This window comes from Nerophis lumbriciformis, linkage group LG20 (assembly GCF_033978685.3).
Source record: "Nerophis lumbriciformis linkage group LG20, RoL_Nlum_v2.1, whole genome shotgun sequence".
NCBI lineage: Eukaryota > Metazoa > Chordata > Actinopteri > Syngnathiformes > Syngnathidae > Nerophis > Nerophis lumbriciformis.
The window spans coordinates 1447082-1475000 of record NC_084567.2 but is presented as its reverse complement, the minus strand read 5'-3'; the positions used below and the strand labels follow the sequence as shown (position 1 = coordinate 1475000).

The 27919-nt window shown below is 45.0% G+C and overlaps 4 protein-coding genes across 6 annotated transcripts in view; 3 read left to right on the top strand and 1 right to left on the bottom strand.

Annotated features, from left to right (window-relative positions):
• The window catches only part of snapc4 (small nuclear RNA activating complex, polypeptide 4), a 30178-nt gene extending 20900 nt beyond the window's left edge, over positions 1–9278 (top strand). The window contains exons 11-20 of the mRNA XM_072915311.1: positions 931–1003; positions 1075–1239; positions 1318–1468; positions 1538–1644; positions 1701–1795; positions 1933–2027; positions 3984–4087; positions 6174–7421; positions 7490–8959; positions 9021–9278. Coding sequence (XP_072771412.1) covers positions 931–1003; positions 1075–1239; positions 1318–1468; positions 1538–1644; positions 1701–1795; positions 1933–2027; positions 3984–4087; positions 6174–7421; positions 7490–8959; positions 9021–9101 — 3589 coding nt within the window. The 3' untranslated portion in view covers positions 9102–9278. The remainder of the gene's footprint in view (positions 1–930; positions 1004–1074; positions 1240–1317; positions 1469–1537; positions 1645–1700; positions 1796–1932; positions 2028–3983; positions 4088–6173; positions 7422–7489; positions 8960–9020) is intronic.
• A 427-nt stretch (positions 9279–9705) lies between these two features.
• On the top strand, positions 9706–15091 carry LOC140679654 (kazal-type serine protease inhibitor domain-containing protein 1-like). The gene is made up of 4 exons (XM_072915500.1): positions 9706–10174; positions 14578–14756; positions 14806–14953; positions 15024–15091. The coding sequence occupies exons 1-4, from the start codon at positions 9706–9708 to the stop codon at positions 15089–15091; spliced, it is 864 nt and encodes a 287-aa protein (XP_072771601.1).
• dok2 (docking protein 2) lies at positions 14814–21013 on the top strand. 3 transcript variants are annotated; one of them, XM_072915309.1, is made up of 8 exons: positions 14814–14953; positions 15353–15496; positions 17381–17503; positions 17568–17747; positions 17840–17936; positions 18088–18257; positions 18791–19033; positions 20513–21013. In XM_072915309.1, the coding sequence occupies exons 2-8, from the start codon at positions 15428–15430 to the stop codon at positions 20972–20974; spliced, it is 1344 nt and encodes a 447-aa protein (XP_072771410.1). In that variant the 5' UTR covers positions 14814–14953; positions 15353–15427; the 3' UTR covers positions 20975–21013. The 3 variants fall into 3 exon arrangements, with proteins under 3 accessions (XP_072771410.1, XP_072771409.1, XP_072771411.1); XM_072915308.1 differs by having other exon boundaries at positions 17378–17503; XM_072915310.1 differs by lacking the exon at positions 17381–17503.
• Positions 20997–27823, bottom strand: LOC133619137 (bile salt-activated lipase-like). Its single transcript, XM_061980037.2, has 12 exons — positions 27696–27823; positions 27457–27604; positions 23388–23507; positions 23114–23311; positions 22923–23053; positions 22759–22866; positions 22571–22694; positions 22328–22514; positions 21615–21818; positions 21353–21550; positions 21177–21284; positions 20997–21117 (listed from the first exon to the last, which is right to left on the bottom strand). Exons 1-12 carry the CDS (start codon positions 27774–27776, stop codon positions 21051–21053), a joined length of 1674 nt encoding a protein of 557 aa, XP_061836021.2. The 5' UTR covers positions 27777–27823; the 3' UTR covers positions 20997–21050.
• Positions 27824–27919: the final 96 nt, after the last annotated feature.

Sequence of the window (27919 nt, the reverse complement as noted above, 5' to 3'; positions counted from 1 at the left end):
AAAAATTAGAAGTGAACTCCTCTGGTCAATATATGAAATAACAAGTGTGTGTAAAAATTAGAAGTGCTCCCCCTTTGGTCAACATATGAAATAAGTGTGTGTAAAAAGTAGAAGTGCTCCTCCTCTGGTCAACATATGAAATAACAAGTGTGTAAATTTTAGAAGTGCGCCCCCTCTGGTCAACATATGAAATAACAAGTGTGTGTAAAAATTTGAAGTGCACCCCCTCTGGTCAACATACGAAATAAGTGTGTGTAAAAATTAGAAGTGCTCCCCCTCTGGTCAACATATGAAATAACAATTGTGTGCAAAAATTAGAAGTGTGCCTCCTCTAGTCAACATATGAAATAACAAGTGTGTTTAAAAATTTGAAGTGGCCCCCTCTAGCCAACATATGAAATAACAAGTGTGTAAAAAAATTAGAAGTGCTCCCCTCTGGCCAACATATGAAATAACAAGTGTGTGTAAAAAGTAGAAGTGCTCCTCCTCTGGTCAACATATGAAATAACAAGTGTGTGTAAAAAATTAGAAGTGCTCCCCCTCTGGTCAACATATGAAATAACAAGTGTGTGTAAGAAATTGAAATGTGGCCCCTTTGGCCAAAATTAATAAAAAAAAATATGTATGTAGAGACATACTGTAATAATGAAGAATAAAAACAAATTACAAACAAAAAATAAAATAAATTAACTAAAATATATGTCGACTTTTTTCTTGTAAACTTGGGAACAATTTCTCATATTCTTTCCATTTGTGTAATATTGCAATGTTTTGTTGTAAAAGTAATACTTTTTTATGTCCAATGCAAACATTGGTCATAGAGAGACATGTAATTGTGTCGCTGCTAAATGAGCCACAGCATTAGCACGTTTGTTAAAAAGGTATGGTGGCTCTGTAGTGTGAGTGTGATGCTGGGCTGTGATTGGTCAGAGCCAAGAAGAAGGAGACGCTGATAGGAGATCAGTTTGAGGACCACGACTGGCAGAAGATCGCCAACGTTGACGTGAGTGTCAGTCACTTTGAGCCGCTGCCAAAGGTTGTCTATTGCTGTTGAGACGCTCTCCTCCCGCTCAGTTTGAAGGACAGAGAGAGGCGGACGACGTCCGTCTTTTCTGGCAGAACTTCCTTCATCCGGCCGTCAACAAGAGCCGCTGGAGCGCGGAGGAAGTGCAGAAGCTGAAGGAGATCAGTGGGAGACACCAGGAGAGACACTGGGACCTCATAGCCAAGGAGCTGGGGGTGAGCGTCCTGGTCGTGGTCATGGTTAGTTCTCCCCGTCTTCTGCGTGCGCTCACCGCGTCTTCTTTGGGCCGCCAGACGGGTCGCACCGCCTTCATGTGCCTTCAGACCTTCCAGAGGTTCATCTCAGACTCGCTGAAGCGCAAGAAGTGGACTGAGAGCGAAGACGAGAGGTTTCGGGAACTGGTGCACAAGATGAGGATCGGGAACTTCATCCCGTACACGCAGAGTAAGGACGCCGTCCGGTCGCCACGCGTCCCGCACGCACCTGTGACCCCGCCTCTTCCTGTTCCCTCAGTCAGTTACTTCATGGAGGGCCGAGACACGCCGCAGCTCATCTACCGCTGGAGCCAGGTTCTTGACCCCAGCCTGAAGAAAGGAACCTGGTGCCTGGAGGAAGACGAGGTAAGGTTTCAACCCTCTGCTGATGTTCCTCCTGAAACTCTCACACTCCTGCACAGATGTTGCTGAGAGCCGTGAAACGTCACGGAGAGAAGAACTGGTGGAAGATCCGCTTGGAGGTTCCTGGACGGACCGACGGGGCCTGCAGAGACCGGTGAGGGAGACCAGGACCAAGATGTTTCCTTCCAGGACGTGATGGATATACCCCAATGTGTGTGTGTGTGTGCGTGTGTGCGTGTGTGTGTGTGTGTGTGTGTGTGTGTGTGTGTGTGTGTGTCACGTGCTTGGCAGATACTTGGACTGTTTGAAGGAGGGAACCAAGAAAGGTGCTTTTGATGACGACGAGCAGGAGCTCCTGATGAAGCTGGTGGACAAACATGGAGTTGGTGAGTGCACTTCCTGGTCAACACTTCCTGTACGCTTGTGTGATGATGATGATGCTTGTGTGGTGATGGTTGTGTGATGATGGTTGTGTGACGATGCTTGTGTGACGATGGTTGTGTGATGATGCTTGTGATGATGGTTGTGTGATGATGCTTGTGATGATGCTTGTGTGATGATGGTTGTGTGATGATGGTTGTGTGATGATGGTTGTGTGATGATGGTTGTGTGATGATGGTTGTGTGATGATGGTTGTGTGATGATGATTGTGTTATGATGATTGTGTGATGATGGTTGTGTGGTGATGGTTGTGTGGTGATGGTTGTGTGATGATGGTTGTGTGATGATGGTTGTGATGATGGTTGTGTGATGATGGTTGTGTGACGATGGTTGTGTGACGATGGTTGTGTGATGATGGTTGTGTGATGATGGTTGTGATGATGGTTGTGTGATGATGGTTGTGTGACGATGGTTGTGTGACGATGCTTGTGTGATGATGGTTGTGTGACGATGGTTGTGTGACGATGGTTGTGTAATGATGGTTGTGTGATGATGGTTGTGTGATGATGGTTGTGATGATGGTTGTGTGATGATGCTTGCGTGATGATGGTTGTGTGGTGATGGTTGTGTGACGATGGTTGTGTGATGATGGTTGTGATGATGGTTGTGTGATGATGCTTGTGTGGTGATGGTTGTGTGATGATGGTTGTGTGACGATGCTTGTGTGACGATGGTTGTGTGATGATGCTTGTGATGATGGTTGTGTGATGATGCTTGTGATGATGGTGGTGTGATGATGGTTGTGTGACGATGGTTGTGTGACGATGGTTGTGTGATGATGGTTGTGTGACGATGGTTGTGTGACGATGATTGTGTGACGATGGTTGTGTGACGATGATTGTGTGACGATGATTGTGTGATGATGGTTGTGTGATGATGGTTGTGTGATGATGGTTGTGTGGTGATGGTTGTGTGACGATGGTTGTGTGATGATGGTTGTGTGATGATGGTTGTGATGATGGTTGTGTGATGATGGTTGTGTGACGATGGTTGTGTGACGATGGTTGTGTGACGATGGTTGTGTAATGATGGTTGTGTGATGATGGTTGTGTGATGATGGTTGTGTGATGATGGTTGTGTGATGATGCTTGCGTGATGATGGTTGTGTGGTGATGGTTGTGTGATGATGGTTGTGTGACGATGGTTGTGTAATGATGGTTGTGTGATGATGGTTGTGATGATGGTTGTGTGACGATGGTTGTGTGATGATGCTTGTGATGATGGTTGTGTGATGATGCTTGTGATGATGCTTGTGTGACGATGGTTGTGTGATGATGGTTGTGTGACGATGGTTGTGTGACGATGGTTGTGTAACGATGGTTGTGTGATGATGGTTGTGATGATGGTTGTGTGATGATGCTTGTGTGATGATGGTTGTGTGGTGATGGTTGTGTGATGATGGTTGTGTGACGATGGTTGTGTGACCATGGTTGTATGATGATGATTGTGTGATGATGGTTGTGATAATGGTTGTGTGACGATGATTGTGTGATGATGGTTGTGTGATGATGGTTGTGATGATGCTTGTGTGACGATGCTTGTGTGACGATGGTTGTGTGACGATGGTTGTGTGATGATGGTTGTGTGATGATGGTTGTGTGATGATGGTTGTAATGATGCTTGTGTGACGATGCTTGTGTGACGATGCTTGTGTGACGATGGTTGTGTGATGATGGTTGTGTGATGATGGTTGTGTGATGATGGTTGTGTGATGATGGTTGTGTGATGATGGTTGTGTGACGATGGTTGTGTGACGATGGTTGTGTGACGATGGTTGTGTGATGATGCTTGTGTGATGATGGTTGTGTGACCATGGTTGTGATGATGATTGTGTGATGATGGTTGTGTGACGATGGTTGTGTGATGATGATTGTGATGATGGTTGTGTGATGGTGTGTCAGGTCGCTGGGCAAAGATCGCTGCAGAGATTCCCAACAGGAACGACGCTCAGTGTCTGAGAGAGTGGAAGAAGACGATGAGACACCTGAGAGCACCTCATTTACAAGTACTCACCATCTTTGTTTTTGTCTCCTCAAAGCACTCCACGTAACTGTCAACTTGATGTTACATCTTCATCATGTAACATGACTCATCTTCATCATGTAACATGACTCATCTTCATCATGTAACACGACTCATTTCGTGTAACACGACTCATGTAAAAAGACTCATCTTAATCGTATAGCATGACTCATCTTCTTTATGTAACACAACTCATCATGTAACACAACTCATGTAGTATGACTCATTTCGTGTAACACGACTCATCTTAATCGTATAACATGACTCATCTTTATGTAACACAACTCATCATGTAACACGGCTCGTTTTAATCGTACATGACTAATCTTCTTTATGTAACACAACTCATTGTGCAACACGACTCATCTTAATCGTATAACATGACTCATCTTCTTCATGTAACACAACTCAATCATGTAACACGACTCCTCTTAATCTTATAGCATGACTCATTTTAATCGTATAACATAACTCATCTTTATTTAACACAACTCATCATGTAACACGACTCATTTTAATCGTATAACACGACTCATCTTCATGTAACACAACTCATGTACCGCAACTCATTTTAATCGTATAACACGACTCATCTTTTTGTAACGACTCATCGTGTAACACAACTCATCATGTAACACGACTCCTCTTCATCATGTAACACGACTCATCTTCATCATGTAACAATACTCCTCTTCATCATGTAACACGACTCCTCTTCATGTAACACGACTCCTCTTCATCGTGTAACACAACTCCTCTTCATCGTGTAACACGACTCCTCTTCATCCTGTAACACGACTCCTCTTCATCATGTAAAACGACTCCTCTTCATCGCGTAACACGACTCCTCTTCATCCCATAACACGACTCCTCTTTATCATTTAACACGACTCCTCTTCATAACGTAACACGACTCCTCTTCATCGCGTAACACGACTCCTCTTCATCGCGTAACACGACTCCTCTTCATCATGTAACACGACTCCTCTTCATCCTGTAACACGACTCATCTTCATCATGTAACAAGACTCCTCTTCATGTAACACGACTCCGCTTCATCATGTAACACGACTCCTCTTCATTACGTAACACGACTCCTCTTCAAATCAAATCATCATGTAACACGACTCATCTTCGCCATGTAACATGACTCCTCTTCATCATGTAACACGACTCCTCTTCATCACTTAACAAGACTCCTCTTCATCATGTAACAAGACTCCTCTTCATCATGTAACACGACTCCTCTTCATCATGTAACACGACTCCTCTTCATCACTTAACAAGACTCCTCTTCATCATGTAACACGACTCCTCTTCATCACGTAACACGACTCCTCTTCATGTAACACGACTCCGCTTCATCACGTAACACGACTCCTCTTTATCATTTAACACGACTCCTCTTCATCACTTAACAAGACTCCTCTTCATCATGTAACACGACTCCTCTTCATCACGTAACAAGACTCCTCTTCATCATTCAACAAGACTCCTCTTCATCATGTAACACGACTCCTCTTCATCATGTAACACAACTCCTCTCCATCGCCTAACACGACTCCTCTTCATCATTTAACAAGACTCCTCTTCATCATGTAACACGACTCCTCTTCATCATGTAACACAACTCCTCTCCATCGCCTAACACGACTCCTCTTCATCATTTAACAAGACTCCTCTTCACCATTTAACAAGACTCCTCTTCATCATGTAACACGACTCCTCTTCATCACGTAACACGACTCCTCTTCATCGCGTAACACGACTCCTCTTCATCACGTAACACGACTCCTCTTCATCACGTAACACGACTCCTCTTCATCGCGTAACACGACTCCTCTTCATCGCGTAACACGACTCCTCTTCATCGCGTAACACGACTCCTCTTCATCATTTAACAAGACTCCTCTTCACCATTTAACAAGACTCCTCTTCATCACGTAACACGACTCCTCTTCATCACGTAACACGACTCCTCTTCATCACGTAACACGACTCCTCTTCATCATGTAACACGACTCCTCTTCATCACGTAACAACTAATCGTTGTCATGTTGACTTCCCAGGAGAGAAAGCAGAATGTGTCAAAGCGTTCCAAAACGACGAAGGTGAACCAGAAGATCAGGAAGCGGCTGTTGAACATCAAGCTGGAGGAGACGAGCGAGGATGAGGATGAGGAGGAGGAAGAGGAAGAGGAAGAGGAGGGGGAGGTGGAGTACATGGACAGTGATGATGTTGATGCTGGCAAGGTCAAGTTGAAGGACACAGTGAAAGTCAGCGTGGAGGAGGAGAAGAAGAAGAAGAAGAAGAAGCAAGTGAACTTCTGCCTGCTTCCAATGCATGAATGGATTCCTGAAGAAAAGAATCATCTTCTTTCCGGCCTGCTGGTGGTGACGCTGCAGTCCTCGTCTGACTCCTCCCACCATCACACGCCAGTGCGCTCCACCATTGTGGGCCGGTTTGGACGCTCCGTGGTGGTGGGCCCGCCCCCCCGAGAGCTGCGGCTGGAGGAGCGACAGAGCAGCGACGTGATGCTGATGATGTCACTCGGCCAGCTGCGGAGTCGACTGTCTAAGATGGCGCTGAGGTTCAAGAAGCTTCGCCGCGTGACGGACACCAGCCTGGACTACCAGCTGCAGGCGGCGGTCTCGCCGTGGATCGGGAATGTGCTGCTCCCGGGCGAACCCGTAACCACGCTGGCCGACGCCCTCAGAGAGTGCCGCACGGAGACCATGGTGAGCTCCACCCCTGTCTTCCTGCTGCTCCTCCACGCCATGAACGTGGACACCGCGGGCTGCAGGGACGTCATCGAGCGGCGAAAGGACAATTTGGTGCCGGTGGCTCCGCCCCCTCAGCCGCCTATGGGGTCTCGCAACCCCAAGACGGTGGCGGGTAAGCTGCAGCTGCTTTGGGCTGCCAAACAACCACCTCCAGATGTGAAGCCGCCACCCACGGTTCTACTGCAACAGGCTCCGCCCACTCACCCCACGTTTCCTTCCATCCACCTGGTAGCCTCCGTGGCTCCGCCCTCCTCTTCTCCAAGCATCCCTTTTTCCATTCAGCTCTACGCCTCCCCGCCACACCCTCCTTCCCACCAGGCCTGCCCCTCCTTGGCGGCACCGCCTGTAGCTCCGCCCCCGACGGCCACAATGCAGGCTCTTGAACTGTCCGTCAATCACGACCATGCCAGCATTGTGAAGAGTCGTCAGCCCGCCCCCAAAGCAGCGTCCACACGTGTGGGCGGAGCTTCCACGCCTGTCATCCAGGACGGGAAGCGAGTCCGGAAGCTAAGTCAGAAAGCTATCCAATCACAGGTGAACCTTCCGGTCTTTTTGTCCCGCCTCTTCTGTTGACCACTGTTGACTTGTCGTGTCGTTCGCAGGCGTTGGCCAATGGGAGGAAGAGGAAGGGCGGCGCCATGCCACCCCCCACAAAGGTTCAGGTATTATCCTCCTGGACTCCAAGTGAGCAGGTCCAGCTGGGGCAAGCTCCGCCTCCAAACCTAGTTTTGATTGGGCCAAGTGGCCCTCAGCCTGTACCTATATGGCCCCGCCCCCCAGGCCTAATCTTACAACCAGTTGGTGGCTCCTCCCCGTTTATCTCCCCCAGACCGCCAAATGGATCCTTACCCTTGATCCGTCCCAGGCCGCCAGGTGGCTCCTTCCCCTTAATCCGTCCCAGACCGCCGGGTAACTCCTCCCTCTTAAACTCTCCCAGACCCCCAGGTAGCTCCTCCCCTTTAATCTCCCTCATGCCGCAAGGTGGCGCCTTCCCCTTAATATGTCCTCAACTGCCAGGTAGCTCCTCCCCCTTAAACCCTCCCAGACTGCCAGGTAACCCCTCCCCTTTAATCTCCCCCATGCCGCAAGGTGGCGCCTTCCCCTTAATATGTCCTGGACTGCCAGGTAGCTCCTCCCCCTTAAACCCTCCCAGACCGCCAGGTAGCTCCTCCCCTTTAATCTACCCCAGGCCACAAGGTGGCGCCTTCCCCTTAATATGTCCTAGCCTGCCAGGTAGCTCCTCCCCCTTAAACCCTCCCAGACTGCCAGGTAACCCCTCCCCTTTAATCTCCCCCATGCCGCAAGGTGGCGCCTTCCCCTTAATATGTTCTCAACTGCCAGGTAGCTCCTCCCCCTTAAACCCTCCCAGACCGCCAGGTAGCTCCTCCCCTTTAATCTCCCCCAGGCCACAAGGTGGTGCCTTCCCCTTAATATGTCCTAGACTTCCAGGTAGCTCCTCCCCCTTAACCTCTCCCAGACCGTCAGGTGGCTCCTCCCCCCTAACCTGTCCCCCGGCTCAAAACGTTGGCCTACCAGCCGGGACCCAGGTGCTGAACCTTGACCCCTCTCTGATCTTCCCGGAGTCCAAGGCGGAGGTTTATGATTGGCTGAGTGGACAGGGTGGCGTGGCAGTTCCTGAACTGGGCGTGGCTCTTCCTTACCTGCCACCCTTTGTCAGCAATCTGAGCACGCTCAGTGTGCTCCTGCGCGCCAAAGCCGCGCTCACCAAGACCGCCAGAAAGCTGTTGAAAAGAGCGCCGCATGCTCAAAGGCGGTCCAAATCACAGGCCACGCCCCCACAGCTGCCAGGAGCCACTGATTCCTCTGTGAACGCCGACGAGGAGGCGGAGCTAATGCTGGCGATACGTCAGCTGGTGAAGGAGCGCTTCGGCGGCAACCCCGCCTACCGGATGCTGAGGGCCCGCTTCCTGTCTTGCTTCACCCTCCCGGCCGTTCTGGCGGCCGTGCAGCCCGTCGCCACGGCAACGCCCTCCCATGTGGCCAGCGAGGACGAGGAAGAGCAGGATGAAGAGGAGGTCATGAAGGCGGTGAACAGAAGTCGGAGCGTTAAGGTGAGGCCATTTTGAAGGTGATAAAAGTGGGCGGCTCTGATTGCTTGTTGGCGTCCTCCAGGTGTCCGTCACCTCGTCTCAGGACCAGGCGGGACCTCCGGCCAATCACGTCTCAGGAGTCACCGCCACTGGGCCGGCCTAGCCCCGTCCCCCACGTCTTTGTTTTTTCAGCTTCAGCGCGTAAGCCTGAGAGTTCATTTTTCAGACGTGAACTGTGTTCCTGAATGCATCGCCACTGTTGGTTTTATTTTCTGAGTTATTTAAGGGTTTTTCTGTCTTTGCAAATAAAGTTTCTTGGAAGTTGACACAAAGTCCAAACATTCAGGAAATGCAGGCTTGTGGTGGCGTCCCCACAAACCTTCTATTTGTGGACCTCAGCTGCTTTGACAAACCCAGCAGGAGGTCTTCAGGCCTGGACCACATTCCTTCACCCAAGTGAGGACTTTCCCAGGTGTTCTGGCCTAATGAGGGGAGCAGCTGCCCGGTGGGGGCGGGGCGTCATCATCACGTGACGCTAAACGGGTCCGTTTCTTTGATTCTTGCAAAGCGCACTTCCGCCTGGGCTTTTATTTGAATGGTCTGAAGCGGAAGTGGGCGTGTTTGTTAGTAATTTGACACAATCGATCGGCGGCAGCGCGAGCGGCTCAGCTTGTTTGAACGTTGGCGAGTTTCCGGTCAGAGTAACAAATAAGACTCTTCGTCTTACTTGACTCACTTCGTCGTCGACACTCAAGTTCTTCTGGACCATGTCTCTGCTGGCCGAGCTGGCCCTGCTGGTCTTGGGTCTCTACCCGAACCTGCACCAGTGCGACCCGCTGCCCGGCCTGCGGACCAACGGGACCGACGTGGCGGCGGGCTGCGGGCCGTGCCAGGCGGACATGTGCCCGGAGACCCGCGGCTGCCGAGCCGGGCTGGTGCCGGACCCGTGCGGCTGCTGCGACGAGTGCGGCAACCTGGAGGGTCAGGCCTGCGACCCCGGGGACCGGAACGTGTACTTCGGCCTGTGCGGGACCGGACTTCGGTGCCAATTGGATCCTCATCCCGCGGGAGGAGATGAGGAGGAGGAGGAGGAGGAAGAGCAGGTGTGCGTGTGCGAGGAGCGCGAGCCTGTATGCGGAAGTGACGGAGTGACGTATGCAAATAAGTGTCACTTCCGGGAGGTCGCCTTCTCCACGCCGCAGCTCCACACCAAAGGGGCGGGGCCCTGCGAGACAGGTAGGCCACCTTTTATCAGTCAAAGTTGACTTATATAGCCCGAAATCACAAGTGTCTCAAAGGGCTGCACAAGCACATCAGTGGCGTTTCCCAGCTAGGCCTTCAGTGATGACCAGAGGTGTGGACTCGAGTCACATGACTTGGACTCGAGTCATGAATTTGATGACTTTAGACTCGACTTGACAAAATGTAAAAAGACTTGCAACTGGACTTCGACTTTAACATCAATGACTTGTGACTTCACTTGGACTTGAGCCTTTTGACTTGACATGACTTGACATGACTTGCTACTTTCCCCAAAACCCAAAGATGACAAAGTTATTCGGGAGCGCTCCGTATTTTTCATCGTGTACTTGTCTATCAGCGTTGCGTGTGTCAGCTGGTGTGCTCTCAGTACAACAGCCAATCAAATTACATCTACTTTGTTTTCATCACACAGCATTCATCCAATCAAATTGCAGGACAACCAACGAAGAAGACATGTCCAAACCACACGCCAGTGAACAAAAAATGATACCTCAAATAATTTCGTTTGGGTATAAAAATTACGAGGTGGTCAACACAAAACGGTTTGCAGTATGCAACACATGCGGTTCCAAAATGACTGATGGAGAGGCAACAACTTCCAACTTCGTCCGGCATTTGAAGTTGCACAAAGAAGGGTAAGTTTTGAATGTAAGATAACGTTTATTGGCTAAGTAACGTGACTTTTATTTGCTGTGTAGTTAAATCAGTGAGGCTGTAAACTCACTGCTAACGTTATAACGTTATTGCAAACACGGGAATCTGTTGCAGTTCACTACCTTATTCATACTTTTTGTTCAGTGATTTTTTTTAAGCAGAGTTACGTTAGTCAATATATCACACGTAACGTTAGACGGCGGTCAGCAGCACCGCGTATTTTAGCCACCTAAAAAAAGACAAAAATAGTCAAATAAAGGTCAGTTAAAATGTATACTATATTATGAATATGTGTACCGTTTTAGCTAGCTTTCTGACATACTGTTGGTTGTTTACCTCAGTGGTCCCCAACCACCGGGCCGCGGCCCGGTACTGGTCCGTGGATCGATTGGTATCGGGCCGCACAAGAAATAATTGTTTTTCTTTTTCTTTTTTTAATTAAATCAACATAAAAACCACAAGATACACTTACAAGTAGTGCACCAACCCAAAACAACTCTCTCCCCCCTTTTGTTCTGGGCATTGAACATGAAGACTCTTCCTTCACTGTTCCGAGTGGCCATGAGAGTCTTGGCAGTGCCTGCCTCCAGTGCTCCAGTGGAGCGAGTTTTCAGCCATGGTGGCATCATACTACGCCCCCATCGTGCACAAATGACTGACAGACTCTTGGCTAATTTGGTCTTTTGCAAATGCAATGCAGCATAGGGCCCTGACATATAAAAAGTACAACTTTTTTGTTATGTTCACGTATATGTCATGTTTTTTCAATGTTAACACTTTTGTACAAATAAGTACATTTGCACTTTATTTTTCAATGTGTTTGTTCTGTAAAGGAATGAGTTAATGTTTCAAATGACTGGTTAATAGTGCTATTATAAAGTGCAATGTCAGCACAATTTTCTTTCCTGCAATTTCAAATGCACTTGTTTTAATAAATAAATACAGCGTTTGAAAAGCATACACAATCTGTGTTAATATATTAGTCTGTGGTTAAAAGGACTCGAAACTCAAAATGCAGGACTTAGGACTTGACTTGAGACTTTCCAGTCTTGACTTTGGACTTGACTCGGGGCTTGCCTGTCTTGACTCGGGACTTGACTCGGACTTGAGGGCAAAGACTTGAGACTTACTTGTGACTTGCAAAACAATGACTTGGTCCCACCTCTGGTGATGACGTCTCCAAATAGCATCATGACGTCACCACATGAGCAGAAAGACATTTACACACGACTGGACATTGTACAAAGAGGGTTCTATTCTGGCACATTTAAGAATCAATAAACCCGCATCAGCAATTAAAAGTGATCTTGTATGTGCTACTGTCAAAACTACAATTGCAAACAACATTTTAAATGTGAAAAAATCAAGGAATCAAATATAATTTCATCAGCAGGACAAGTGAGCTAGTTTCCAGGGTTGTCCGACATCTTCTCACAAGATGTCCTTTCTCTCTAAATGTCCTTCTGGAAAATATTTGTGTTGTCTCGTCATAAAAGATGCAGACCAGGCGTGTTGGCTGACTTCTTCAAGTTTACTCCACAGCGTGCTCATCAATAACATCATACTTTATAATCATGTCTTTTATCTACATCACACTTTATAATCATGTCTTTTATCTACATGACACTTTATATTTGTCTTTTATCTACATGACACTTTATAATCATGTCTTTTATTTACATTCATTGATACATTATTGTGTGTCTTTGTGTATCATTGTTGTGTTGTCTTTGTGTATCATTATTGTGTTGTCTGTGTATCATTATTGTGTGTCTTTGTGTATCAGTATTGTGTGTCTTTGTGTATCATTATTATGTGTCTTTGTGTATCATTATTCTGTGTCTTTGTGTATCATTATTGTGTATTTGAGTATCATTATTGTGTGTATTTGTGTGTCATATGTGTATCATTGTGTGTCTTTGTGTATCATTATTGTGTCTTTGTGTATCATTATTGTGTTGTCTTTGTGTATCATTATTGTGTGTATTTGTGTATCATTATTGTGTGTCTTTGTGTATCATTGTGTTGTCATTATTGTGTTGTCTTTGTGTATCATTATCGTGTGTCTTTCTGTATCATTATACTGTGTATTTGTGTGTCATTAATGTGTGTATTTGTGTATCATTGTGTGTCTTTGTGTATCATTATTCTGTCTTTGTGTATCATTATTGTGTGTATTTGTGTGTCATTAATGTGTGTATTTGTGTATCATTGTGTGTCTTTGTGTATCATTATTGTGTTGTCTTTGTGTATCATTAGTGTGTGTATTTGTGTATCATTATTGTGTTGTCTTTGTGTATCATTATTGTGTCTTTGTGTATCATTATTGTGTGTATTTGTGTGTCATTAATGTGTGTATTTGTGTGTCATTAATGTATGTATTTGTGTATCATTGTGTGTCTTTGTGTATCATTAGTGTGTTGTCTTTGTATATCATTAGTGTGTGTATTTGTGTATCATTAGTGTGTTGTCTTTGTGTATCATTATTGTGTCTTTGTGTATCATTATTGTGTGTATTTGTGTGTCATTAATGTGTGTATTTGTGTATCATTATTCTGTGTGTTTGTATCATTATTCTGTGTATTTGTGTTATTGTGTTGTCATTATTGTGTTGTCTTTGTGTATCATTATTCTGTGTTTTTGTGTATCATTATTCTGTGTCTGTGTATCATTATTGTGTATTTGTGTATCATTATTGTGTGTCTTTGTGTATCATCATTGTGTTGTCATTATTGTGTTGTCTTTGTATATCATTAGTGTGTGTATTTGTGTATCATTAGTGTGTTGTCTTTGTGTATCATTGTGTCTTTGTGTATCATTATTGTGTGTATTTGTGTGTCATTAATGTGTGTATTTGTGTATCATTATTCTGTGTCTTTGTGTATCATTATTGTGTGTATTTGTGTTATTGTGTTGTCATTATTGTGTTGTCTTTGTGTATCATTATTGTGTGTTTTTGTGTATCATTATTCTGTGTCTTTGTGTATCATTATTGTGTATTTGTGTATCATTATTGTGTGTCTTTGTGTATCATCATTGTGTTGTCATTATTGTGTTGTCTTTGTGTATCATTATTGTGTCTTTGTGTATCATTATTGTGTCTTTGTGTATCATTATTCTGTCTTTGTGTATCATTATTGTGTGTATTTGTGTGTCATTAATGTGTGTATTTGTGTATCATTATTGTGTGTCTTTGTGTATCATTATTGTTTGTCTTTGTGTATCATTATTGTGTTGTCATTATTGTGTTGTCTTTGTGTATCATTATTGTGTTGTCTTTGTGTGTCATTATTGTGTGTATTTGTGTATCATTGTGTTGTCATTATTGTGTTGTCTTTGTGTATCATTATTGTGTCTTTGTGTATCATTATTGTGTGTATTTGTGTATCATTATTCTGTGTCTTTGTGTATCATTATTGTGTGTATTTGTGTGTCATTAATGTGTGTATTTGTCTATCATTATTGTGTGTATTTGTGTGTCTTTGTGTATCATTATTGTGTGTCTTTGTGTATCATTATTGTGTGTATTTGTGTATCATTATTGTGTGTCTTTGTGTATCATTATTGTGTTGTCTTTGTGTATCATTATTGTGTTGCCTTTGTGTATCTTTATTGTGTGTATTTGTGTATCATTATTGTGTTGTCATTATTGTGTGTATTAGTGTATGATTATTGTAGGCCAGGTGAGTGAGTAACCCCGCCCCCTGCCCCTCCCCCCACAGTTCCAGTCATCAAGGTGGGTCCTCAGAGTCAAGTCAACGGGACAGGAAGTTGTGTGCACTTCCTGTGCGAGGTCTTCGCCTTCCCAATGGCGTCCATGGAGTGGCGTAAGGACGGGCGGGATGACGTGGTCCTGCCGGGGGACGACCCCCACATCTCTGTCCAGGTGCTCTTGAGCCAGGTGTGGAGTGGGCGGAGCGTCAAGCCTTCACTTCCTGTCTGTGTTCTAGTCCAGGGGCGGTCCTCTGAGGTTCGAGCTCTCCAGTTGGCTGCAGATTGAAGGGGCGGGGCCACAAGACTCGGGAACCTATCGCTGCATCGCCCGCAACAGCCTGGGCTCCGCCTCCGCGTCCGCCGTGCTGGGCGTGCTGCGTGCAGGTGAGACGCCGTCAGGTGTGCGGCCGCCGGTCACGTGACCTCCTGTGATGGCTGCCGTGTCGTCCATCAGAGGAGCTGGCGTCCTACCTGGCCAATCACGTGTCCGTCATCCACGCCGCCGACTACGACTTCTACTGAGCTCACTTCCTGCCAAGGTTGAACTTTGACCCCCGCAGCCAAAGGTCACCTCTTTGAAAAGTCAATAAACAGACCTGATTGGTCGTCTTTCAGGAGGCGGGGCTTGTGTCGTTGTAGTGCTTGTGGGGGTGACGTCACTGATTGGTCGTCTTTCAGGAGGCGGGGCTTGTGTTGTTGTTGTGCTTGTGGGGATGACGTCACTGATTGGTCGTCTTTCAGGAGGCGGGGCTTGTGTTGTTGTAGTGCTTGTGGCTCACGCAGGAAGTGGGGATGACGTCACGCAGGAAGTGAGAGCAGTGAAGATATAAGAAGAGGAAGTTGGGCGCCAGCACGAAGATGAGAATGGAAGAAGACGTGAAGAAAGAAGGACGTCTTTACCTGCAACAACAACACACCTTTGGGAAGGTACACTCATCTATACTCTTATATCTATACTCATCTATACTCTTATATCTATACTCTCTATACTCTATATTCTTCTAATTGTAATCTACATTCTTATATACTGTGGTGTTTATATATCTATATTCATATATTTATTATTTGTACTGGTCATTATACTCTATAATCACTTATCTATATGTACAATTCATGTACTTATACTTTATAATCACGTCTTTTATCTACATTCATTGATGCATTATTGTGTGTCATTATTGTGTCATTATTGTGTCTTTGTGTATCATTATTGTGTCTTTGTGTATCATTATTGTGTCTTTGTGTATCATTATTGTGTTGTCGTTGTGTATCATTGTTTTTCTTTGTGTATCATTGTTTATCTTGTGTATCATTTTTGTGTGTCATTGTCTTTGTGTATCATATTGTGTGTCTTTGTGTATCATTGTATGTCATTATTGTGTGTCATTATTGTGTATCATTATTGTGTGTCATTGTGTATCATTATTGTGTGTCATTATTGTGTTGTCGTTGTGTATCATTGTTTTTCTTTGTGTATCATTGTTTATCTTTATTGTGTATCATTTTTGTGTGTCATTGTCTTTGTTTGTGTATCATATTGTGTGTCTTTGTGTATCATTGTGTCTTTGTGTGTCATTATTGTGTGTCATTGTGTATCATTACTGTGTGTCATTATTGTGTTGTCGTTGTGTATCATTGTTTTTCTTTGTGTATCATTGTTTATCTTTATTGTGTATCATTTTTGTGTGTCATTGTCTTTGTTTGTGTATCATATTGTGTGTCTTTGTGTATCATTGTATGTCTTTGTGTCATTATTGTGTATCATTGTGTGTCATTGTGTGTCATTATTGTGTTGTCGTGTATCATTGTTTTTCTTTGTGTATCATTGTTTATCTTTATTGTGTATCATTTTTGTGTCATTGTCTTTGCTTGTGTATCATATTGTGTGTCTTTGTGTATCATTGTATGTCTTTGTGTATCATTGTGTATCATTATTGTGTGTCATATTGTGTATCAATATTGTGTGTCATTGTGTATCATTGTGTGTCATTATTGTGTTGTCGTTGTGTATCATTGTTGTTCTTTGTGTATCATTGTTTATCTTTATTGTGTATCATTTTTGTGTGTCATTGTCTTTGCTTGTGTATCATATTATGTGTCTTTGTGTATCATTGTATGTCTTTGTGTCATTATTGTGTATCATTATTGTGTGTCATTGTGTGTCATTATTGTGTTGTCGTTGTGTATCATTGTTGTTCTTTGTGTATCATTGTTTATCTTTATTGTGTGTCATTGTCTTTGTTTGTGTATCATATTGTGTGTCTTTGTGTATCATTGTATGTCTTTGTGTATCATTGTGTGTCATAATTGTGTGTCATTGTGTATCATTGTGTGTCATTATTGTGTTGTCGTTGTGTATCATTGTTTTTCTTTGTGTATCATTGTTTATCTTTATTGTGTATCATTTTTGTGTGTCATTGTCTTTGTTTGTGTATCATATTGTGTGTCTTTGTGTATCATTGTATGTCTTTGTGTATCATTGTGTATCATTATTGTGTGTCATTGTGTGTCATTATTGTGTTGTCGTGTATCATTGTTTTTCTTTGTGTATCATTTTTGTGTGGCATTGTCTGTTTGTGTATCATATTGTGTGTCTTTGTGTATCATTGTATGTCTTTGTGTATCATTGTGTATCATTATTGTGTCATTGTGTATCATTATTGTGTGTCATTATTGTGTATCATTATTGTGCGTCATTATTGTGTATCATTATTGTGTGTCATTATTGTGCATTATTATTGTGCGTCATTATCGTGTATAATTATATTGTGTATGATTATATTGTATCATTATTGTGTGTGCCTGAAGAAGAAGTGGAAGAGTGTGTGGTGTGTGTTGTTTGGAGAAGGTTGTCGGTCTGTTCCCAGACTGGAAGTGTGCGAGTGTAAAGATGGTGCTGAGCGAGGAGGACGCAGACATCAGGACCACAAGAAGGTGTCTTCTCTTTGTGAGTCGTCGTCATAGCGACAGGCGGCCGTGACATGGTGACTCCCTGCAGGTCATCAGACTGTCCGACTGCATCCGAGTGGTGGAGGCGGAGGCGGAGGCGGAGGCGGAGGCGGAGGCAGGTCCCAGAGACACCGGCTGCTTCCTGCTGGAGACAACGCACAAGAACTTCCTGTTTGCTGCTCACGCGCCGCAGCAGTGGACCACACTACTGTGCCAGGCCGCATTTCCTGTACGCAGCTTATTATTACTTTCTTATACATTCTTGTCATGACAACATGTGTGTGTGTGTGTGTGTGTGTGTGTGTGTGCGTGTGCGTGCAGGTCAGCTGGGCGGAGCCTATCAGCAGGAGGCGTGGCAGCAAAGTAGAAGAAGAAGGCATGGAGGACAACATTTTGTACAGCAGCAGCACACAAACATGTGTGTGACACACTGAGCATGACAGGAAATGAGACAGGAAGTGAGGCTTATGAGCGTGTGTGTGTGTGTGTGTGTGTGTGTGTGTGTGTGTGTGTGTGTGTGTGTGTGTGTGTGTGTGTGTGTGTGTGTGTGTGTGTGTGTGTGTGTGTAGTGAGGGACTTCCGTGTGTGTGTGAGGAGGACAGAGTCAGCAGAGCGTTGTGGCCTGAAGGGAGAAGGTGTCCTGCGAGCCAGCTCAGAAGCACTCCACCTGCTGGACACTGGAGGACTTGTCACCCTCAGCTGGCCCTACAGATTCCTGCGCCGCTTCGGGCGGGACAAGGTGGCACACACACTGACACCACAAGGTGGCACACACACTGACACACACTTACAGTACAAAGTGGCACACACACTGACACCACAAGGTGGCACACACACTGACACACACTTACACCACAAGGTGGCACACACACTTACAGTACAAGGTGGCACACACACTTACACCACAAGGTGGCACACACACTTACACCACAAGGTGGCACACACACTTACACCACAAGGTGGCACACACACTGACACCACAAGGTGGCACACACACTGACACCACAAGGTGGCACACACACTGACACCACAAGGTGGCACACACACTTACACCACAAGGTGGCACACACACTGACACCACAAGGTGGCACACACACTTACACCACAAGGTGGCACACACACTGACACCACAAGGTGGCACACACACTTACACCACAAGGTGGCACACACACACTGACACCACAAGGTGGCACACACACTGACACACACTTACAGTACAAGGTGGCACACACACTGACAGCAGTTTCTTACGTGGGCGTGGCTTCTCCTCAGAGCACCTTCACCTTTGAGGCGGGTCGCAGGTGTGAGTCGGGGGAGGGGAGTTTTGACTTCGACACCAAGGAGGGTCACTTCCTGTTCCAGGCGGTGGAGGCCGCCATCAGCCTGCAGCGTGTCCGTCACACGTCCAGAGGAGGGCTCGTCAACCTGGAACTTTCTGCTGCCCCCGTCCTGCCCCCTTTACCCAAAGCCCCGCCTCCTTCCTACCGTGATGACCCACAATCCTCTTCTGCTCAGGTCAGTTCAGCTCGCACATCACATGACCTAAACACCTCACCTGTCCTAGCCCTGACATCATCATGCAGATCTGTCTGGACATCATCACACTGTGATGACATCACACTATGATGATGTCACACTTTGATGACATCACACTGTGATGACATCACACTATGATGACATCACACTTTGATGTCATCACACTTTGATGTCATCACACTTTGATGACATCACACTGTGATGACATCACACTATGACGTCATCACACTATGACGTCATCATACTTTGATGACATCACACTGTGATAACACATAATGACATCACATCATGATGTCATCACACTTTGATGACATCACACTGTGATGACATCACACTATGATGACATCACACTTTGATGTCATCACACTTTGATGACATCACACTGTGATGACATCACACTATGACGTCATCACACTATGACGCCATCATACTTTGATGACATCACACTATGATAACACATAATGACATCACATCATGATGTCATCACACTTTGATGTCATCACACTGTGATGACATCACACTGTGATGACATCACACTATGACGTCATCACACTATAATGACATCACACTTTGATGACATCACACTATGATAACACATAATGACATCACATCGTGATGACATCACACTTTGATGATATCACACTGTGATGACATCACACTATGATGACATCACACTTTGATGACATCACTCTGTGATGACATCACACTATGACATCATCTCACTATGATGACAACACATTATAATTACATCATACTATGATGACATCACACTATGACGACATCACACTTTGATGACATCACACTATGATCACACCGTGATGACATCACACTTTGATGACATCACACTTTGATGACAACACACTATAATTACATCACACTATAATGACATCACACTGTGATGACATCACACTTTGATGACATCACAGTGTGATGACATCACAGTATGACGTCATCACACTATGACGACATCACACTTTGATGACATCACACTATGATCACACATAATGACATCACACCGTGATGACATCTCACTTTGATGACATCACACTTTGATGACAACACACTATAATTACATCACACTGTGATGACATCGCACTTTGATGACATCACTCTGTGATGACATCACACTATGATGACAGCACATTATAATTACATCATACTATAATGACATCACATTTTGATGTCAGCAAACTATGATGACATCACAATATGATGACATTACATTATAATGACATCACACTATGACGACATCACACTATGATGACATCACATTATAATGACATCACGCTATGATGACATCACAATATGATGACATTACATTATAATGACATCACACTATGACGACATCACACTATGATGACATCACATTATAATGACATCACGCTATGATGACATCACACTATGATGACATCACACTATGCAGACTGAGGTTTGATGGACTGTTGTGTGGCCTCTCAGGTGGATGTGGATCTGCTTGGAGTTGACAAGTTGACCTTAGTCCCTAAGAAAAGGGTCCACGTGATCTGCGGCTCCCCGCGGAACCCTAACCTCTGCGCCCCCGAGCCGTGGTCCCTGGATCAGACTTACTCGCAGGTCACGTGGGACACAAGCACGCCGCCCCTCCCCAAAGACTACTCTCTCCCGTTCCACGCCGTCTCCAAGAAGGACACTCTGCGCGCCGAGCGTCTCCTTGACAGCGAGGTCCTGACCACGGCCTACGAGAACCAGGACCACATTTACGACGAGCTGCAAAGCTGCGTGGGCCCGCCCTCCGAGTACGATGACCCCGAGGAGCTGAGGGGAGACGCCTGGAGGACCATGGCTACCGCCGTGGACCATGACAGACCAAGCCAGAGGTCACTTCCTGTCGCCCGGCAGGAAGCAGAAGGAGAAGATGTGATTAGCAGAATAACAAAGTAGGGGGTGGAGCCAAATAAAACACTTTCTTTATAAACCAAAGACTTTATTTCATTTTCTTTCACATGAACTGCTCGCTTCACACGTCGGGCAGGCTGCTGTACGAGCTCGTCCAGTAGGTGACGTAGTCCTGTCTTAGGTCGTAGCTGCCAACACAGTTAGCATGTTAGCCTCCAACAACAGGAAGTGGACACAAAGACCTCACCTGATGGAGGACTTGCTGGTCTGGTGGTTGATGGCCAGGAAGGGCCGGTGAGTCCTGGTGAAGGCGGGCCACTGGGCCGGGACCTTGCTGCCTCCTTGGTTGGGGTTTCTGGTGTGAGGACAAGGAAGACCAGGTCAGCTGGACTCTCCCAGGACCGAGGTTAGCTGGGAGCGTACCCCGTCTTGGCGAAGTTGGTCCAGTACGCCATCATGTAGCCTGCCAGGTCTCTGTGTCTGGGGAAGTAGACCAGCGGGGTGGAGAACGGTTTCCCGAACAAGTACTGCAGCTCCTCGCTATGCTCCGCCCCCACCCAGCGAGGGAACCCCGGGATACGGGTCTTCATGTTGAAGAAGTAGGAGAAGGTGCGGGCGCCACTGGAGGGACGAGAGCACGCTAACGTCAACCTGTTGGCGTCGCTAAGCTAGCTGATAATTGCACCTGCTGTGGTTGGCGTGGAGCTGGAGGGCGATCTGAGTGGGCACCAGGAACAGGAAGTCCGTCTCGATGTCCGCCACCGTCTTCTTCACCGTCTCCGGCACTGGCACAGAGCCCCAGTGGGCGGAGTAGACGCTCAAGGCAGAGTCCACGGCCGCGTTGCCTTTCTCCTTCGTCAAGCCGGCCAGAAGACCCCTGACGTCCTCTCTGGTAGGACGGGAAAGGGTGGACGTCAGGTGTGCCCTGGTCTGATATCGGGTGTCGGGCCGATATCGCAATTTAATAATAATAATAATAATAATAATAATAACTGGGATTTATATAGCGCTTTTCTAAGTACCCAAAGTCGCTTTACATGTAGAACCCATCAATCATTCACACCTGGTGGTGGTAAGCTACTTTCATAGCCACAGCTGCCCTGGGGTAGACTGACGGAAGCGTGGCTGCAATTTGCGCCAACGGCCCCTCCGACCACCACCTATCATTCATCATTCAATTTACCGGTGTGAGTGGCACCGGGGGAAAAGGGTGAAGTGTCCCGCCCAAGGACACAACGGCAGCGATTTTTGGATGGTAAGAGGCGGGGAGCGAACCTGCAACCCTCAGGTTTCTGGCACGGTTGCTCTACCCACTACGCCATGCCGCCCCTTGGATGTGGATCGATTTTTTTCGTGCACCCCAAGTATCGGCACACTCCTGTAGCTAATGACGCTCACACGGTGGTGTTGGCGTTCCTCTTGTTGATGGAGGGAACGTCGACGCCGGCGAAGAGGTGTCCGTCCATGGAGTTGACGCCGGCCATGTAGTCGAAGTGGGCGGCGTTGTGAAAGAGCCGACTGGGATGGTCGGGAAGGAAGTCGCCGTCGACCACCGGGGCGAGCTCCAGGAGGTCCATGACCACGCCTAGGAGAACACGGCGAGATGATCACAGACGTGATGACAGGATCGGTCGTCCTCACCTTTGCCCAGCATTTGCAGGATGTCGATCTTTCCCGCCATGGTCAGTCCGACCGGGTCGGTCATCTTCAGACACGTCAGCATCAAGTCCTCGTCGCTGCGGTAACAGCCCACCTTGCGGGCGATCTACGCCAGGCGTGCTCGTGGTCAACAAACAGGAAGTGCGATAGTGCAGGTTTTTCTCCAGTACCTTCCTGGTGAGCGCCATCGGGTTCCTCTGCAGTGCCCACGGACTCAACGCCACGGCGCTCTGACTGATGGCCCGGCGGAACAGTCCTTTACTGTAGGGCGACAGGGTCTGACCACACCTGTGAGCATCTGCTAGCACCTGGCGGACACAAGCGGCGTCCTCACCTGATAGCTGACGCTGGCGCTGCCGGCCGATTGGCCGAAGATGGTGATGTTGTCCGGGTTCCCTCCGAAGGCCGCTATGTTCCTGCGCACCCAGGAGATGGCGGCGTGCTGGTCCCACAGCCCGTAGTTACCTGCGAGCACAGACCACCTCAGCCACCGGAGCCCGGCTAGGACGCGTCAAAGCGGCGCACCTGGCAGTCGCGCGTCTCCGCTGCTGAGGAAGCCCAGCGTTCCCACTCGGTAGTTGGCCGTCACCACGATGACGTTGCCTCGGTCCGCCATTTCTTTGCCGTCGTAGAGCGAGTCGCCCAGGATGGCGACGTCGTTGGACGCCCCCAACAGGAAGGCGCCGCCAAACAGATAGACCATGACGGGCAGGTTGGAGGACACTGACACACACACACTCAGAGTGGTCACACTTCCTGTTGAAAATACCAACTTCCTGTCTGTCTGTGTGTCGCGTACATCGAAGTCCCTGAGGAACGAAGATGTTCAAGTAGAGACAATCCTGGCTGCCTCGGCTTTCGGTCTGCAACAAGGTCACCTGCAAGCAGCGCTCCGCATATTTGTTGGCCTTCATTACCCCTGCAACACAAGTGCATGCTAACACATGCTAACTGTAGCGTAGCAACATGCTAACAACACGCCAACAGATTGGGAGGGCAAAGCCAGCGTTCTAAAGTCTCTGCAGTGGTTGCCCAGTTCTCATGCCTTTGTCCACCTGTGTGTGTTTCTTCTAGCAGAACCAGGCTCGGTTCTAAGGAGGGAAAATATTCCTCTTACACTAACATGCTAACATGCTAACATCATTTTAACATGCTAACAACGTGCTAACAACAAATAACGTGTTATGAACATGCTAATAACATGTTAAAAACATGTCCACATCATGTTAGCAACATGCTAACAACGTGCTAACAAAACGTTTACATGCTAACAATGTGCTAATGACTTGATGACAGTTAACAACATGCTAATGGGCCAATAACATGTTACAACATGCAAAAAAGGCACTAACAAAATATTAACATTTTAACAACATGCCAACATCATGCTAACAACATGCTAAAATGTTAACACGCTAATGTGCTGATAACATGTTTATAACATGCTAACAATGTGCTAACAAAATATCAACATGTTAAAAACACACTAACCTCATTTTAACAACATGCTAACAAAATGTTAACATGCTCCAATGTGCTAATAACTTGCTAACATGTTAACAACATGCTAATGTGCTAATAACATGTTTATAACATGCAAAAAGGCCCTAACAAAATATTAACATTTTAACAACATGACATCATGTTAACAACGTGCTAACAAAATGTTTACGCGCTAATGTGCTGATAACATGTTTATAACATGCTAACAATGTGCTAACAAAATATTAACATGCTAAAAACATGGTAACATCGTTTTAACAACATGCAAATAAAATATTAACATGTTAACATTGTGCTAACAAATAACGTGTTATGAACATGTTAACATATGAACATGCTAATAACATGTTAAAAACATGTCAACATCAGGTTAGCAACATGTTAACATGTAATAACATGTTTACGACATGCAAAAAAGGCACTAACAAAATATTAACATTTTAACAACATGCCAACATGTTAACAACATGCTAACAACGTGCTAACAAAATGTTTACGCGCTAGTGTGCTGATAACATGTTTATGACATGCTAACAATGTGCTAACAAAATATTAACATGTTAAAAACATGCTAACATCATTTTAACAACATGCTAACAAAACGTTAACATGCTAACAATGTGCTAATAACTTGTTAACATGTTAACAACATGCTAATGTGCTAATAACATGTTTATAACACGCAAAAAGGCCCTAACAAAATATTAACATTTTAACAACATGCCAACATCATGTTAACAACATGCTAACAATGTGCTAACAAAATGTTTACGCGCTAATGTGCTGATAACATGTTCATAACATGCTAACAATGTGCTAACAAAATATTAACATGTTAAAAACATGCTAACATCATTTTAAAAACATGCTAACAATGTGCTAATAACTTGTTAACAACATGCTAATGTGCTAATAACATGTTTATAACACGCAAAAAGGCCCTAACAAAATATTAACATTTTAACAACATGACAACATCATGTTAACAACATGCTAACAACGTGCTAAAATGTTAACACGCTAATGTGCTGATAACATGTTTATAACATGCTAACAATGTGCTAACAAAATATTAACATGTTAAAAACATAGTAACATCGTTTTAACAACATGCTAATAAAATATTAACATGTTAACAATGTGCTAACAAATAACGTGTTATGAACATGTTAACATATGAACATGCTAATAACGTGTTAAAAACATGTCAACATCAGGTTAGCAACATGCTAACAATGTGCTAAAAACTTGTTAACATGTCGACAACTAGCTAATGTGCTAATAACATGTTTACAACATGCAAAAAAGGCGCTAACAAAATATTACATCATTTTGACAACATGCTAACAAAATGTTAACACGCTAATGTGCTGATAACATGTTCATAACATGCTAACAACGTGCTAACAAAATATTAACATATTAAAAGCATGCGAACATTTTAACAACATGTTAACAAAACGTTAACATGCTAACAATGTGCTAATAACTTAACATGTTAACAACATGCTAATGTGCAAATTACGTGTTTATAACATACAAAATGGCGCTAACAAAATATTAACACTTTAGAAACATGCCAACATCATGTTAACGACATGCTAACAAAATGTTAACACGCTAATGTGCTGATAACATGTTTATAACATGCTAGCAAAATATTAACATGTTAAAAACATGCTAACATCATATTAAAACATGCTAACATGTTAACAACATGCTAACATCATGTTAAAACATGCTAACATCTTGTTAACAACATGCTAACATCATGTTAAAAACATGCTAACATCATGTTAAAACATGCTAACATCTTGTTAACAACATGCTAACATCATGTTAACAACATGCTAACATCATGTTAACTCATACTTGCCAACCTTGAGACCTCCGATTTCGGGAGGTGGGGGCGTGGTCGGGGTGGGGCGGGGCGTGGTTGGGGGCGTGGTTAAGAGGGGAGGGGTATATTGACAGCTAGAATTCACCAAGTCAAGTATTTCATACATACATATATATATATATATATATATATATATATATATATATATATATATATATATATATATATATATATATATATATATATATATATATATATATATTTATATATATATATATATATCTACATCCTAAAAATATGCAAACAAAACTGTGTTTGGATAATTGATACTTCAAACTTGCATAAATAAATATTAAGGAATATAACATAACTTGGCTTCTGAGAGTTTCAAAATGTAATGAATAAAATGCTAAAGTTGTTGATAAACAAGCAATTATTTTAATAATTAAATATGGTCATTTTAAATGAATTATTATGATAATTTAAAATCAATTATTTCAAATATGTTTATTTTAATGTATAATTCTATGGCTGGATGTAATAAGGAGTCAGGAAAAAATACAAATAAAAATACAATTAATTTTGATGTTTTTAGCAAAATATAATAAAAATGTATTTTTTTTATTTTTTTAAATTAATAAATATATTTATTTTTAGGTAAGATAAACATAATAATACAATTTATCTCTAGTCTGGATGATTTAGTTCTTGTCACCCTGTTGTCCTCACTCAGGTCCGCATGGAGCTGGAGGGGGCGTGGCTTCCAGCTCCGGCTGAAAATCGGGATATTTTCGGGAGAATATTTGTCCCGGGAGGTTTTCGGGAGAGGCGCTGAATTTCGGGAGTCTCCCGGAAAATTCGGGAGGGTTGGCAAGTATGTGTTAACATATATTGGCTGCTCTTTGCTGCAATGTAAAATAAATTGCTACTTTTATTAGCAGTCATTAATTGTTCATACTCTACATAATTCAAGTTTATTACGTGACTTCCTTTTCTCCTACTTTCATCAAAAATCAATATCACTTTTATTTTTAGATAAAACTCTTGACAAGTGAGCTGAAGTCTTTTTACTAAAATCTCTGATTGTTTTTACGGCATACTTGCCAACCCTCCCGAATTTTCCGGGAGACTCCCGAATTTCAGTGCCTCTCCCGAATTTCCGATTTCCAGCCGGACTTAAGGCACGCCCCCTCCAGGTCCGTGCGGACCTGAGTGAGGACAGCCTGTCGTCACGTCCGCTTGGCCAACCAAAAAGTAAGCACAGAACAACTATATGGTATAGTGTTCTGTGTCCCGCCCCCCAGCACCGCCCACCCCGACCCCGACCACCTCAAAGCCCCCCCAAAAATCTCCCGAATTTGGAGGTCTCAAGGTTGGCAAGTATGTTTTACGGTGAATTATTAATGATTACTTTGAATATTCACTGTAAAGTTTTGGCGACTGAGCCGCCTATTTTTTTTTTTAACTCTAAAATCTACCGACTCGTGTGACGTCATCATCGATGGTGTTTTTGGTGTGACATTACCGTCCCACCCGTTGTGAGGCTTGGGTTTCTCCCACAGTCCAGGGGTGTCCGCGAAGGGGATCCCTTTGAAGACGTCCACAGAGCGCAGAAGTCCCATGCTCTTACTCACCCCTTGAACCTGTCCCGCTTCCGTCGTGACCACCCCCAACTACACACGCACACGCACACGCACACGCACACGCACGCTGTCATTCCATACAGCTCACATGTGGACTTTTAAAAAGTTTTTTTTTTTTTACCTTAGCAGCGGAGGTTACACTCAAAGTGACGCTCATCAGCGCCGCCAGCAGCATCCTCATCCTCATCATCTTCATCTTCATCCTCCTCCCCGCCAGCCCGCTGCGGCTTTTTATAGAGGCGTCCGGCGGGGACCCTGAACGCACCACCTGTCGGGATGTCCGCGTTTAGATTGATTGATTGATTGAAACTTTTATTAGTAGATTGCGCGCGCGCTCTCGCTCCC